Source organism: Falco punctatus (assembly GCF_963210335.1).
Source record: "Falco punctatus genome assembly, chromosome: 2".
NCBI lineage: Eukaryota > Metazoa > Chordata > Aves > Falconiformes > Falconidae > Falco > Falco punctatus.
This window is the reverse complement of record NC_137581.1, coordinates 7,313,123-7,327,691: the sequence shown is the minus strand read 5'-3', so window position 1 is coordinate 7,327,691 and position 14,569 is coordinate 7,313,123. Positions and strand designations below refer to the sequence as shown.

At 40.8% G+C, this 14,569-nt stretch overlaps 1 protein-coding gene across 10 annotated transcripts in view; it reads right to left on the bottom strand.

Moving 5' to 3' along the window:
• The window catches only part of PICALM (phosphatidylinositol binding clathrin assembly protein), a 71,196-nt gene extending 59,248 nt beyond the window's left edge, over window positions 1-11,948 (bottom strand). For 4 of the 10 annotated variants that reach the window (XM_080375856.1, XM_080375858.1, XM_080375860.1 and 1 more), the window contains exon 1: window positions 11,622-11,947. In XM_080375856.1, the coding sequence (XP_080231982.1) occupies window positions 11,622-11,751 (130 nt within the window). In that variant the 5' untranslated portion in view covers window positions 11,752-11,947. Of the gene's footprint in view, window positions 1-11,621 lie in introns of all 10 variants that reach the window. The other 6 variants (XM_080375863.1, XM_080375864.1, XM_080375865.1 and 3 more) reach the window with 4 other exon arrangements.
• Window positions 11,949-14,569: the final 2,621 nt, after the last annotated feature.

The following is a 14,569-nucleotide window of genomic DNA, read 5'->3' as shown; positions in this document are numbered from 1 at the left end:
TCTCTCAGGAAATAGCTTCAACAGAACCCTGTCAGATGATTGCTTACTGTTTTAGCTGACTAAACAAAGCTTAAAAGGTCTTAATAAAAACTGTAGCTCTGATTTAAGAGCTTATAAACCATGACGTTAGTAGTCATCCACCAAAAACAGAAAAAGATTGGGAAAAATGGGGAAAGTAAGGCAAAGTCAAGAAAATGACACTAATAAGCAACAAAACCCACAGATTTCATGAGGGAGTTTTGCTGAGGAATACTACTCTTTTTCTGTTTTTTCTATAAAAGCAGCTGGTCAACCCCAAACTAGTAACCCTCAAAATTTTACCATAAGACTTCCCTCTCTGGTGACAATGCAGGGACAGTAAAAACACTTGCCCAAAGCTTGCTGCAAAGTTTTCCTTACCAAATCTCAGTTAATAGACCAAGGACAAAAGCAATTTAAATTATTTGCCTATGAAATCATACAATCTGTTTTCTTAAAGAAAAAAAAACCCACAACAGCTCCTGACAAATGATCTGAATGTGCAAAGCAGCAAATCCTCAAACTTCAAATATTTATCATTCAACGGAAATCAAACACCAACCTTCTACATAGTGACTGGCAGAAAATCACACAAGAGAGCACAGGTTTACACAGTTGGGTACTTGGGCTAGTATCTCAGAGATCAAACAGGCTACATTTTGTACTCCCTGATGTTATACAAAACAGTTTGAATAACAGTTTTGCAGAACATGTCTGAGATTTATCTTTCTCTGTGCTGAAAAACTGAAAGAAAAATAGCTTTGTAAAAAAGCATGAGGACCGATATGATAGTACAAAGTCTGAAATTAATTCTAGACATAACATTGTGTTGCTTTCCTTCTATTCCTTGCTCCTTCACTTAAGTCTCACAAGTGATTTCTTTATATTAAAGGCCATATACACACCTGCAATCTCTATATGACTTCTGTCTCCTCCCTAGGTGGGACTAATCTTCATTCTTCCCAGCAGTAATAGGAGAAAAAAAGCATTAAAAACACATGAAGCTGCTCTTTCCATGCTAACATTCTAGGTGATGTGCAAAATTCTAGTAATTTTGGTTGAAGTAGTGTCGCTACGATCTAAATTACCACTTTTTTTAAGCAGCTAAAGTTCAAGATACTTCATCTAAAGTAAGTCTTGCAGCCACTGTAATGCAAGCTCCATCAACTCCATACCATCTATTTCACATTTTGCACTTTAAAGTAGGTGAACTCATTAAAGGAGATTTGTCACTGATAGCCACTTTCATACCTTTTCTTTTGTCCGATACAGGACCAGATTTTGACATGAACTGTTAGCAAACAAACTAGATGAAACAGAGCACCTGAGCTCAAAGAAACAAAATGAAATTTAGAACCACCACTTCTCTCCCCATCAAAAACAGAGGCATCATCACAAAACTGTTTCAACTGACACTCGTACTTGTAAGCATGCAGCTCTCCCATGAAGGGAGGCAGTAAAGTAAAGGAACAGCTAAAATCCTCCATGCTATTAATAGACATGTTGGAAATGCTTGCCTAATTTAGTTTTCCTTCTTCAATTTATACTTAACAACTCCCATGAAATATTCGGAGCTCCCTGAACCAACAAAACTCATCCTGGCTTAGCCGAAGTACAGCTTCAACGTACGTTTAAATATCACTCTTTTACAAGGGCACAACAGCTTCAGCTGGTTGCATCAAAACCATCCTTTACAGCCCATGTCAAAGCTGCTCAAAGTAAAAGTTTTAAATATACTGTTATACAGGTCAGGGTGGAGCAGGAATGGTCATCCTTGAACATGGAGAATGAAAATGAAGTTGTATTTTCCCAGCACCATACATGAAGCTTTACTCATTTTCAGTACATAAAGCAAAGGACCTTACAAAGGGGAACCCACCCTCTTAGAGCAATGCTCTTATATCTTGGTTTCATAAATCAAGATCAGCTCTTTCCCTTATCCTCCAGTTTTAGAGGTCGTTCCCAAGCACTTTATCAGTGACCATGTGGTTATCAAGTTTCAGAGCAAACATGGAGCTTCAAACACTCAAGTTTGAAACTGGACTAGTAACGGAAGCTGTACACAGAAATAACTCCTCCATATCCCACAGCTTTCAGATGGGAATTTCTCTATTTACCATGCACAAAGACATGTCCCTATCACAAACAGCCTCCAAGATAAACTAAAGCCAAGAGCAGAAGTAAATAACATCTGCTTTTCAGTCCTCGGTAAAAGGAAAGATTACTTCAGCCAGATTCTATTTTTTAAATGAAATTGTTTCATAACGGAAAGCCTTAACAATTCTAAATACAGTTTTCCATTTGCTTCAAAGTAAGATTTGTTCACTGGTTAAAACCTCAGAGAGCTAAAAAGAATATGGAGCTATAGTAAAACAAGGTGTTATAACATCTTGTGTCAGCCCTACCATATACTAAGAGGCTGACCGCATTCCTGTGTACAAAGGGTCCTCATTAACAGTTTCAAATAAGGATGAAAGTATCTCCTCCAGTGCACTGTACATTACATACAGATAATCAAATCTGAAGAAAGTCTCCTCATAAAATAATTGTGTGTAAAAAAACAGCAAGAAACAACAACACAGAAAATCAGCCCCTAGAAATTATAAAAGCTTCAAATTCCTAACAATGCAAATCCAAGTATCAGAGGTTGAACTAACTGTGCTGCTCCCTGGTATCTCAGAACCAACACAAAAGCTTCTCTGGATTTCCATCCACTTACACACCAAATTCAGCACCAAAACAAACTTCATGTAAACCATATTTTTAATGCAAAGTAATATGCTAGCAAATTTACTCTGTTTTTGTCAGTTAATGACATTTGATAGGCTTAACAATCCTACTGAACAGATCTGGAAGAAAGTTTGAGCTAATTCCCTTTAACTATCAAGAACATAAAAGCCTGTATCTAGAACATCATTTCCCCGCAAAGCCCAACATAGTGGGCTAGTCCCTGTCTTTCAAACCGTTTACAGCTAGTTGTGCACCTGGAGCTTTTCCATTCAAAAGCTAATCAAATGCAGCAACTTACTATGCATTTCATAGCCTTATTATAAGTTACTACAGCCCAGGAATGCAAAAGTGTTCATAATTGGTTTCCATTGATTTTTCTCTCTTTCCTATGATTAAAATCCCTTTCACATATATTTTTGATTTTATCCTGTAGTGCTGTACTGTGACACTCATGACTGAAATGCAGGCACTTCAGGGAGAAGTAACTCCTATTGAATGTAAGACAGGTTATTAATGTATTATTGAAAATCTTATTAAAAGGATAATAAATCCAAATTCAGTATTTTGAATTAAAAAAGACAGTTAGTTAGAGCATGTCTGTATCAATGAAAGCAAAGTGATGTGGACTGTCAGCCTGAGAACTAATTCAAATTTAAAAATCTAAGGAGTCTAGTATATTTCTAAATAGTAAACAACTCTGCCTGTCAAGAGGATATTGTTCAGAAAGGTTATTTTTCCCTTTTAACTACAACTGATTTGAACAGTACTAGTTGTAGACAGTGATGAATAAAAAGTAATTGCAAGTAAAACACCTTAATTTCACCCCTAAAACTTAAAAATTGACATAATTTCTTATGTAAATATTGAAGTTAAATACCCCTTGTAAGACAGATGAAAAGGATGAAGGTATTTCATGAGCAAGCAAGACTCAATGAAGCTAGCTTTACAGCCATACAGAAATGAAGAACTGCTTTGCAAACTACAGCTATATGTAGCTGCTATACTTCAGTAAATATTCCTAACAGACTGATTTCTAAAGTGACATTTTTAATCTCTTCATAACATTATACTTACTGAATTACAAACACCAGCTTCTGGCAAATAGAAAACCAGACAGAATTAAATCCAATCAAATTACACTACCATTCTCAGTATGGGGTCTTAACCATCACAATAGTTTAAACAACTTTTAACATTTCACAGAAAAAATAGTCAGATCAAGAATACACAGAATTGCAGATCAGAAAAATTCATCGAGCTTGAAACAGGTTGCAACGATGGCTGCAACTATTATGGCAATACCGGGTGGGAGGGAGAGAAAGGGGATAAATCAAATTCAAATGTGACCCAATTTCCAATTCAATATTGACCCATTTGTCAGCAAGAGCAGAGATACCAGCCAAATAATCCAAGCGTAACTGAAAACAAATGTAGGTGAAATGCTGATGAGATTCCTGAACGTATGGGAAGAACAGGAGAAAACAGGGACACAACACTACATAAGAAAAGTAAACCCAAAACAAAAAGTACACACTTTAACAGCAAGAGACAGGTACAGAAACATTACCATATCGCATTACAGCTCATTATCCACCCCAGAAGAATTCAAACATCGCCAACAGCAAAGCAAGTTATAAGCAGTCCTTCAGAATGCCAAGGAACATGAAGACACCTGCTTCCACCTTTTGATAGCCAAGACATTCAACCTTCTGATTTGGCAGATAAAGCAACAAAAATCACAGACAACCAGAGCTGCTCTGAATGGATTTACTGCCAGATTAAAGGCAAGAAAAATATTTTTTTAAAAATACTCACAACATGTTTATTTCTGTTTGTAACCTGAGTTTAGTTTAAAACTTTGTATGTTATCCACTCAGGGTCTGGAAATCCAGTTTACTATTGTAATTTTAGAAACTTGCGCCGCATAGGTGAATACTAGTGAGTTGTTTCTGGTTTGGTTTTTTGAACAAAAGTAACTGAGGAATGATACTAATTTCATTACAACCTTTTTCAACTGGATAAAATAAAAAAATAAGTTTATACACTAAGTATTTGACTATGAAACAGTTTTTAAGGATCCATAATTTGTGCTTTAAACTGTATTAAATGAAAACCAAAGGTTACAAACAACAGAGATACTTTGTAGATGTCATAACAGACAGTTGGCAACTGGAATAGCTGAGCTACATGCTACTGCAAGTACCATATTTAGAGTAAATATGTGAAATACCAGAGCAGTTTCAACTCGTGCAAACTTACCACTTCCTACATAAGCAAAAGAATTACTGCTGCTAGAATGGCACCACTGCGAGAGCATACGGATGTTATGACTGAAGGACTGCTTGCTTGGGAGGAAGCAATAAAGAACACTAAGTGAGTATTTCAAAAGTGTCTTTTCAGGAGAAAGGGAAAAAAGAAGGGGTTGACATGCAGAGCTCTTCCTCAGTAAACTACTAGGTCTGAAGGAAATTATACGAGAGCTCTGAATGAGTATAAAACCCACCTTTGTATTTTTTTTTTATAGACCATGTATATGCCATAACATGAATTAAAATAAAACCACTAGACTTCCCTTTATGCCACCACTGTTCCCTCCAGTAAATTTTCTTATGATTCATGCTAGGAACTGACAATCCCAAGTTAATTTTTGTGTAGACCTTGTCATTTTACACCCTCTGTTTTGAGGTAAAACTTACAAAAGCCTGATTTACTCATGTTTAATACTACAAATGATCCAGATAAGTATTACTTTAATAAAGCTCCTTCTAGCAAAATAGCACAGGAGATGTTTAGTCACAATTGGAAAAACCAGCATATTTGTTAAGTCTTTATGAAATGCTTAACTTCATTAAGTTATTTTCACACACTTAAATACAGCTTAGTTCCCTAATTTCTCAAATCTCAATACCCAATTTGTCACATATTACTCGTAACTTGGATTTGCCATGGTTAGTCTACCACAAGTTAGCACTGAATTTACTAACATTACCTTGAGGTTTAGAAACTACCAGCTAATTGATAAAGCTGTGATGTAAAGCTGGGAGTGAAATACAAAGTCTAACAACACATTTCTACTTCCTTTGAGCTTAGGATACATAGTAAATAAAAGTTATACCCTGCCTGCTCACAATCACATTTCACAATGGAAGACACTGCTAGAAGAGGAAAAATAAATCCAAACCAACAATTTTATATCGAACATCAGCTTTTTTCCTTCTCACTTCGTTCCACTTAACCAGTTATTTCTTATTTACTTCTAATCCAGTGAAGCCAATCAGTAATAAAATCTCTCCCCTACCTAAGTCTTTTCAGGGCAACAATCTGCTCCAAATTACAACTACTTCCAGCATTAAGACTTCAACCAGCAGGAAATCTCAACAGTTAAAAGTCATACACTGATGGACAAAAAAACCAGTTCTTTTGACACAAAGCAAAGTTTTCATTGCTACAGCAGAAGAGCCTGCTAAGATACTCAGAAGAACACATACTTGAGATTATTGCTTTAAACTGGTATTATAAACTGTTTGGAAATGTTTAGTAACTGTCCCACTACAAGACTCCGAGATTATAGAAACAAGTAATTTACAATACTTACCTGATTTCTTCTAACATGCTTGAGGAACAGCTTCTGCACGTTTTACAGAAAACAAAAGTGCACATATCCAACCAGTAGCAGAGCAGTGGGCTATTTTTAAAGAAGCAACTGATGTTTGAGAATTAAGGAGTGAAAAGATTTTGAAGATATTGAGACACTTAAATTTAAGAAGGACATTAAAAAAATTAAGCTCTCAAACATAAAAGTGTCTCTGCTTTAGAAAACATGTTGCATTTTCCATGCAGAGCAAGATGTCAGTAACATTTTGTAAGCGAACTCTCCCAGCATTCCATCAGCAGCAGCAGTTTACTGATCACGTACTTTATATAAGGCAACATACACAAAGCAAAAAAGGGAAGCTTTAAATTCCATGTTGGATAAGTCATCTCTTCTGTATTATGAGGCAAACCAGTATTACTTTGTGAGCCAAGTCACTAGGAACAGCTTAAAACTTTCACCATCTACAGATCAAAAACTGATTGTAGGATTAGGAACTAAAGACTGAAATAGATCATTAGGTCACAGGCTGAACTGCAGAAGAACATCTCTTACAAGCATCACCTTTAGAAGATGAGATGAACGCACCATTAAAACAATTTTCAAAAAAATGTCACAACAAGAGCTATAGCCCAAAGTTACATGACACCTGAATAACCACAGCTGATGGGAAACAAAGGCAGTATGAAGATTCAACGAAGCTGACTGCAGGTGTCCTACAGCTTCTCCTCCTTAGCTCCTGCCTCTTACTTCATCCGAAGCAGAATACTGCTTCAGGCTAAGTAAAATAAAACAACAGCTGCAGAACTAAATGGCTATTCTTTCTGCAAATGAGCAGCTGTGGTAGAAAATTGTCCCTCTGGCAGTCTAGAGGAGTATGATAGTTCTTGTACTCTGCTGAAAGGCACAAACAAGTATTCCAAAAGAATTATAGTAAAAAGTTAGGAAAAGCTGGCTAAGGAAGAAACGATACACGAATCATGGAAAAGTTCAAAAATGAATACTTCAAAAGAAAGTAGTAATAATGCAATTATCTGTATTTGAAACAATTACAGTTACACGGAACAGTTCTAGGCAAAAATAACAATGGATTGCCTCCAGAAATGTAAGTAAACTATAAAATGGGAAGCAAAGCCACGAGAAACTTCAGGTAATCCTGCCAAAACCAGAAAGAAAATATGAATTTGGTGAAGTACTACAATACCATAAAAGGAATGTGGATAATCTAATTCTACTGGAGAACAGAGTAGGATCCACAGACACCAGGAGTTAAGTCATCATATCACTGAAATAACGCAGTTAGATGAGCACTGATAATGCTGGTTTTCCTGGCTTTACTACAGATCTTTTGAGAGATACAGGGAAAAACAATTGATGCCTGTCCCTCGGTTCTACAAGATACCCTCTGCCTACTAACTCATCTGGAAACAGAAGATGTCTCCAGCACAGACATAAACTAAGTCTTTAGCTGGACTTTTATTGTACTAGTAGTAGCCTCTAGACAAAACCGAAACAGCCACACTAGGGACTTGGGGGAAAAAAGTTCCCAACAAGCTCAGTTAAGTTTATTTTCACTTGCATAGCTTCTCACCAATGTCTATGCAACACAGGGCCAGGCTCTGGTTTACAGTCTTTCTTAAAAATGCAGATTTTTCTTTACAATAAGAAGTCAAGGAAGTACACTCTGGCATAACCATAGAGAGATTTCCTGTTAAGGATGGATAATTACAGCATTGCAACTTCCTTCCAAGCCATCCATCCACATTCTCCTTTAAAGAGCACTACTCCATTAGCTACAAGCAGACAGGGTTACCATGCCATACCCATTCAAGAACCCAACCCTAAATACGTTTCACATCAAAGCTGTTTAAACTACACTCCACAACATGGACACATACACAAAGATTTTTATGCTACTGCAATATCACTGCTACAGTGGTTTCACTCAACTGACCTAGTGAAACCTCCTACTTGGCATTAAGTATGCATCTTCCAGTCTTCCAAATATTAATTGTTCACCACATACACATGCAAACACATGTGCATAGCACCTATTAGGATCATGTAAAAAAAAAGTGAAACCTGGCAACAAGTTTTCCAGCACCATTTACATGCAAGCAACCTAAAGCATTTGTTCTTTGCATCACTATACAGCACTGAAGACAGCAACAAAAAGCTGAACAGGAAAGAAAGGGTTGTTTAAATCTCAGTGTAGAAGTTAAACACACAAACCCATTTTGAGCTATCACTGCTCAGAGAGGTGTGAAAACTAGAACAAAGTTCTAGTGACACTAGGTTTTCTGTAAAAGAATTTTCATGAACTATGCTTTAAGTGTTTCAAGATTATTAAACCTGATTACCATAAAACTAATAATTCATCATTACAAAAGCAGCACCTAGATTACAAAACAGAGAACCTTTAACCCAGCTGGAAGACTGGACCTTCAAAACGAGAAGAAAAAAAAAAACCCAACATATCCTGAGCACAAATGTATGACCATAAGATGATTGCTGCTTACCCATCATAAGCCATGTCCACTTGTAAATGAGAATTCTCTCTCTCTTCCCCAAACCAAACAAGCACCTAAGCTTTGTAATGGGAGAGAAAGCATTCTTTGGAGCAGATTATATTTTTACCATCATGGGCTAAGAATGCCCTTTCACATTCTTTGATTATTAAGGTAATGGTCACTGAGGGAAATACAGAGGGGACACACACCTAAGCTGGGGAGCACTTCAGTTTTGGAACTCTATAATGAGCAAGATGAATAAGGATAGGAATAATCGTGCTCAGGTACCTATGCTGGATTTCCCCCCATTGGTACAAGTGAACATGAGGCTGAGCTACTTAAATGCGTTCATGATGACTTAAGCTTAATAAAGAATTTCAGAAACAGGACAGTCAGTAATACTGCAATCTGTACAACCAATACAATTACCACATTAACAAAGAATGTATGTCATGTCACAGAAAACGGTACAAAACTTGAGACTTAGAAAACTCAGCTCATCAACTCATCCAACAACCTTTAACGATGTAAGCATTAATTGTCATTATCACAATAAGCACTAATTAGAAAAGTATTTAAGGAGCATGCCACCTATGACAACTGGTATATTGATTGTCATTCACAGTGAGATGTCAATTGATATAACTAGTGAAACTGTTGTAAAAGGAAGATATGTGCAAATAATTCAGAGGTGGGGCTTGAGTCACAGCTTGTGCAAAAAGCATTCATTTCTAAACATACAACCATAAATGTTACAAACAAAGAAAATTCTGAAAATAAGGAACTATGTGTCATTTCCTGATGCAAGGCACAGAGACTTCTAACTAACTATTAAGGGCAGCATAAAAAACTTATTTACCCATGATCTATTTTAACCATTTAAAAAAAGTGACTAGTAGTAAAGCTAATAAAAAAAAAGTTGGCTTTGCTCCGATAAAAGGATTCTCTGAGAATGAGGCAGGAACTGGAACTTCTGACAGTCTAGAGTAGACAAGAGAAATACAGAAATGGTCTTATCATCCAGCAACTACTAGATAGCTTTCTAAGGAAGTTCAAGCACCCTTCTACAGCAGCATCCTATAGGTCTCAATCAGGATGTCCCCTAGCAACCATGTTCAGAACACCACCCTTTTAAAAAAGCTTGTACCGTGAAATAATTCAGCTGCTAAATAGCTTATTATTGAAACTGTACTTTTAGCACTATTCCAGGCTAAACCTGACAAAGTTTTCTCCAGAAAGCCTCCCTTCCGTTGTGTGAAATCCAGTAACACCACAACTTCATAAATAAGCCACTTGACAAGGTGTCTCCTTTACCGGAGGACCAAGTTACTTAAAGCATAAAGATTTCCTCAGCCTTCTGACACCTGGGCTGACCAGAAATAACAAAGCCACTCAGTTACTACTCAGTCTTCAGGCAAGAGAAGAAATGGAAGAGGGGATACCAGAAAAAAAAAAAAACTGAGGCAGCTGTTCTGGCACTACCCTAAAAAACTGATCAAATCCCACTCAGGTACTCACAGAATTTCTTAACCCTTCAAGTCAGACGCCTATTTTGGTGGAAAGAAAAAATAACTACAGTCCAATTAATCCTAGTAGTATCATCTGGCCTTTTCCTTTGGATACAGAGCAACTTAGATGGCACAAATTCAAGACACACGAAGACCCAACCTTCTCCTCACAGATGTGGGTGGGAATAAAGGAGAAGGCATGCACAGAGAAGGCACAGCCGCACATCTCTCACCAGTACCTTTTGTTACATATTGGGAGAAGTGAAGGCAGGGGGTGGGGGGCAGGGAGAGGAGAGAAGGGTCCTCAAAGGCCTAGAATAAATAAGTGCAAAATAATCAGGTATTCAAGCCAAGAACATCTTCAGTCCTGTGACCTTACAGCTTAGTGGGAGACACACTAATATGAACTTTGGTGCTCATCATTCTCTTCATAATCACCTGGATGGATCAGAGTTGATGAAAAAACCTTTTAAGCCTTCCCACCTTGGATCTATTTTCAATAGAAGCTGAAAAATGACCAGTCCCTGTATGGGATGTTAAGCTTCGGTACTGAAGGTCTAAAGAATTCCTTAGGCCCATCTTCCCAAGTGAAAGAGACAGACTAGAAAGGTCTAAGAAGAACACCTTTACTAAGGCAGATTAGCCTCTCAAAAGCTCATTTCCCATATTCTACATGGAAGAGTTACAAGAATGACAGAGAAGTAATAATATATTTTTTTTCCTAATAGACTATCTGGAAAAGAATTAAGGTAACTGGTCAGCTATTCCTTCTTCAAAGTCCTGCACCTCCTCTACAGAATGGGGAAGTGCTGCCCTAGCAAAATACAAATTAGATCAATTAGTGAGGAAATTAGAGCACACTCCTCCGTTTAGCCTCCGCGGTTCTCTCTCTCCAAGGCAGGGGTACGGGGCAAGCAGGTCTCATTGTCCAGGGTCCTGTGCATAGCGAAGAGCTAATAAGGCCCCTTCTGGAGAGCAGATACACTGAACAGCCTCTCCCAAGCTCTCCACCGCCACGTCCCCGATCCTACACCCCCCACCCCCACCTCCCCCATGCGAATGCCCTACACTGAAACGCACGGAGCTCCTCCGCCTGACCAGGCTGCACGTCCCCACGAGGCCGGTGGGCACGGAGGCAGCCCCATCGCGGGCGCTCCGCTCCACAGACCCCAGGGCAGGCCGGGCAACCCCTCTCCTCCGCGGAGCCCGACGGAAGGCGCGGAGAAAGCCCTTCGGCCGCCATCCCCCCCCCCCGGTACTCACAGTCCAGGTGTTTCTTCTTGGGCCCCATGACCTCGTGGGTCGTGGCCTTGCAGACGGTTTTCGAGACCGCCGAGCCGGTCACGCTGTGCTGCGCCGCCGTGATGCGGTCGGTGAGGCTTTGGCCGGACATGGCGGGTGGCTGGCGGCGCTGGAACCGACAGCGGCTCCGCTCCCTCCTCAGGGGCCGGGACGGGAGGACTAGCCGGGGGATGGAGCTGCACGGACTCCTCACCCCGCCGTGCCGCAGGCGGCCCCCGCTCCGCCCTCAGGGACGGACCTGTCACCCGAGCAGGGACCCCTCCTCCTCCCGCCCCCCTCCCCCAGCCGCCGTCCCCTCCCCCTGCGCGCCTTCCGCTCGGCCGGGGACAGGGGACACACACTGGGCGCCGCAGGAAAATGGCGGCGGCGACGCTCCTCCTCGGATCTTTCCGGGCCGCCCGCATCACGTGATGCCCCGGCGCCCCGCCCACTTGACACGCACCGCCCCCTCCTCGCCGGCGCGCCCCGCGCGAAGCTCCTCAGTGCAACAAGCCGGGGAGGGGGGAGGGAGGACGGGGGAGTCACGTGGCGCCGCGCGCGCGCCCCCGCCGGGTGTGGCGGGCTTTGGGGGGGCGTTACGAGGCGACTGTGGGGGCCTGCTGCCCTCAGCCCTCTCCCGCGGCTCCCTGCGCTGAGGGGAGGGGGCTGAGGGGAGGCGGGCAGGCCCCGGGGGCTGGGCGGCGGGGGGTTGGGGGACCCCCTGTGAGGGGGGCCCCGCCTGTGTGGGTTCAGCAGGGCGAGTTCAAGCGCTGTGTAAAATCCTGTGGAGCCGGTGAGGTGTCCCTGCCCCGAAGGAAGTTTCTGTATTCCTCAGCTTTCAAAGTTTTGCGGGAACTCCTTCAGTCGTCACCTCAGACAATGAAAGCATCAAGGAAAAATCCGTGCGCAGGCTGCTGGGATGGTGCTTCTCCTCACAGTTATTTCTAGTTGAAAGCTTGCCAAAAATTTTTGCAAATGCACAGCACGGCAAGCATAAAATTGGTGGTTCCCGGGTCTTTCGTGAGCACGGGTCTTTCATGATCACCTTCCCACTGTTCTGCTCCTCAGCTAATGCTTCTCAGGGCTCCTGGCCTTGGCCCGTGGCTCTGTCCTTAGCCTGTTGGGATTTCATATGAAGTTACCTCATGTTTCTGTTCGTAGAAGTTACTTAACTGTTCCGTAAGGTGCCTCCTGTAAGCCTGGCAGGTACATGACCCAGACTGCAGGTAACGTTACCTCCTGCTGTGCGTTGCCAAAGCGCAGTCACAGCCTCTCACCTACCTGCAACTTTCCTTACTTGTTACAATAGGGCTCTTCTCCTCTTCCCCAACGCACAGCAGTAAGACAGCAAAACCACAGGATTCCAGCAGACAAATGTTATTCCTCTCCCAGAAGTGCCTCCTGAGGAGCTGTCTTGTAACTGTCCCTCATCCATGAAGCCACTGAAATATTTATTAGGCAATTTAAACAGAAGCAGTATACAAATGATACTCGTCTCTGCTTGACAGGATATAGAAGTAGGATTATCTGTTTTTAATGTGTAAGGAAAAATCGGTGTCAGAGAAAGGACATCTGGTAAAAGCTGAACCCAAATAACGCCGTTGCTGTTTTTGTGCAAGGAGTGCTTGGACAAATAGAATTTGCTTCCTTCATAATGCCAGGCTCTTTGAAGCTACTGTCGTGCTTGTATGTCTTGGCTCCTGAACTGCTTCTGGAGTCCCAAATATCCGTGCCAGGGAAGTAAATCACTGATACATACAGCAGCGGGCTCAGATAAGACAGCTTTAGCATAAAGCTTCACACCATGAAAACACTGAGACTGCTATAGGCTATTGAAAACAGCAAAACATATTGCTGAGAATACAACATCTTTTTGTATTGTTTAAAAATTATACTGTAAATCAGAGACATAAATAATTTTGACACTGCTGGTATTTCTTATGCTAACTTCAGCTAGGACCAGGATTTCAACACCCCACTTCAAGCTGCTATTTGGAGAAGTTCCATGGAATTGGCCTAAGTAATTTGGGCTCCATCAGTTCTTCCCTGATTATGCCCATTGCTTTCTCCAGGAACAGTGAAACTATCCAAGGAAGCTTGTGACCCTAGGAGTTACTTAGACCAGATTTGGACAAAATATCTCATTCCTAAGGGGACAAAAAGTGACCTCAGTCTTAGAGGTCCAAAACCAAAAATAAATTCAGCCCTTTTACAGCTCTTCATATGCAGAGGAACCTCACAGTTTTAACCCACAGTTAAAAATTCTGCTTGTTATTTTTGTTCATAAGCAGAAATGGGAGAGAGAAGTGATGGGAAAAAACATTTTTGTAATTGTGTGTTGCTTTTTAATTGCTTGGGAGCCAGTTGATAACATGACAGTGAGGAGCTTGAAGCACTGTGATAGATAATATCAGAGCACCTCCCAAAGATTTGGAAATTGAAATCAAAATATTATCTTTTCCTTTCCAACCTGAAAAAAAACAAGTCTGATTAGTTTATAACTCATTTGGTTTTGTTTATGTGCCTGGGAGTGCTTCAGAATGAAAGGAGAAAGGAGTACATATCTGAAGAGAAACTACTGCAAAGATAGGAGTCCTATATTTAGCAAAGTCGCAAACCTAAACAACATTCTTTTCTCTTGTGAAAAGTTCTTTCAGAGTCCGGATCCAACTCCTGCAAAAATGTTGTATCTTGCATTCACAAGCTCCCAAAAGTGTCTGTTTCACTGGCATCCAGCTATCCTGGAAAGACAGACAAGCTGACAGGGCTGTTTCTCCCCATGTGTATTGTATAGTGCTGAAAACCTTGCCTCAGCATGACCTCTGTCATTTATTATGTATATGATTTTCTCGCAACAGTGTCATTTCTACTCTGTGTGGTGCCTGCAATCCGACTGGCTGCTTTGGTGTTCACAGTGCTGCTGGTACCCC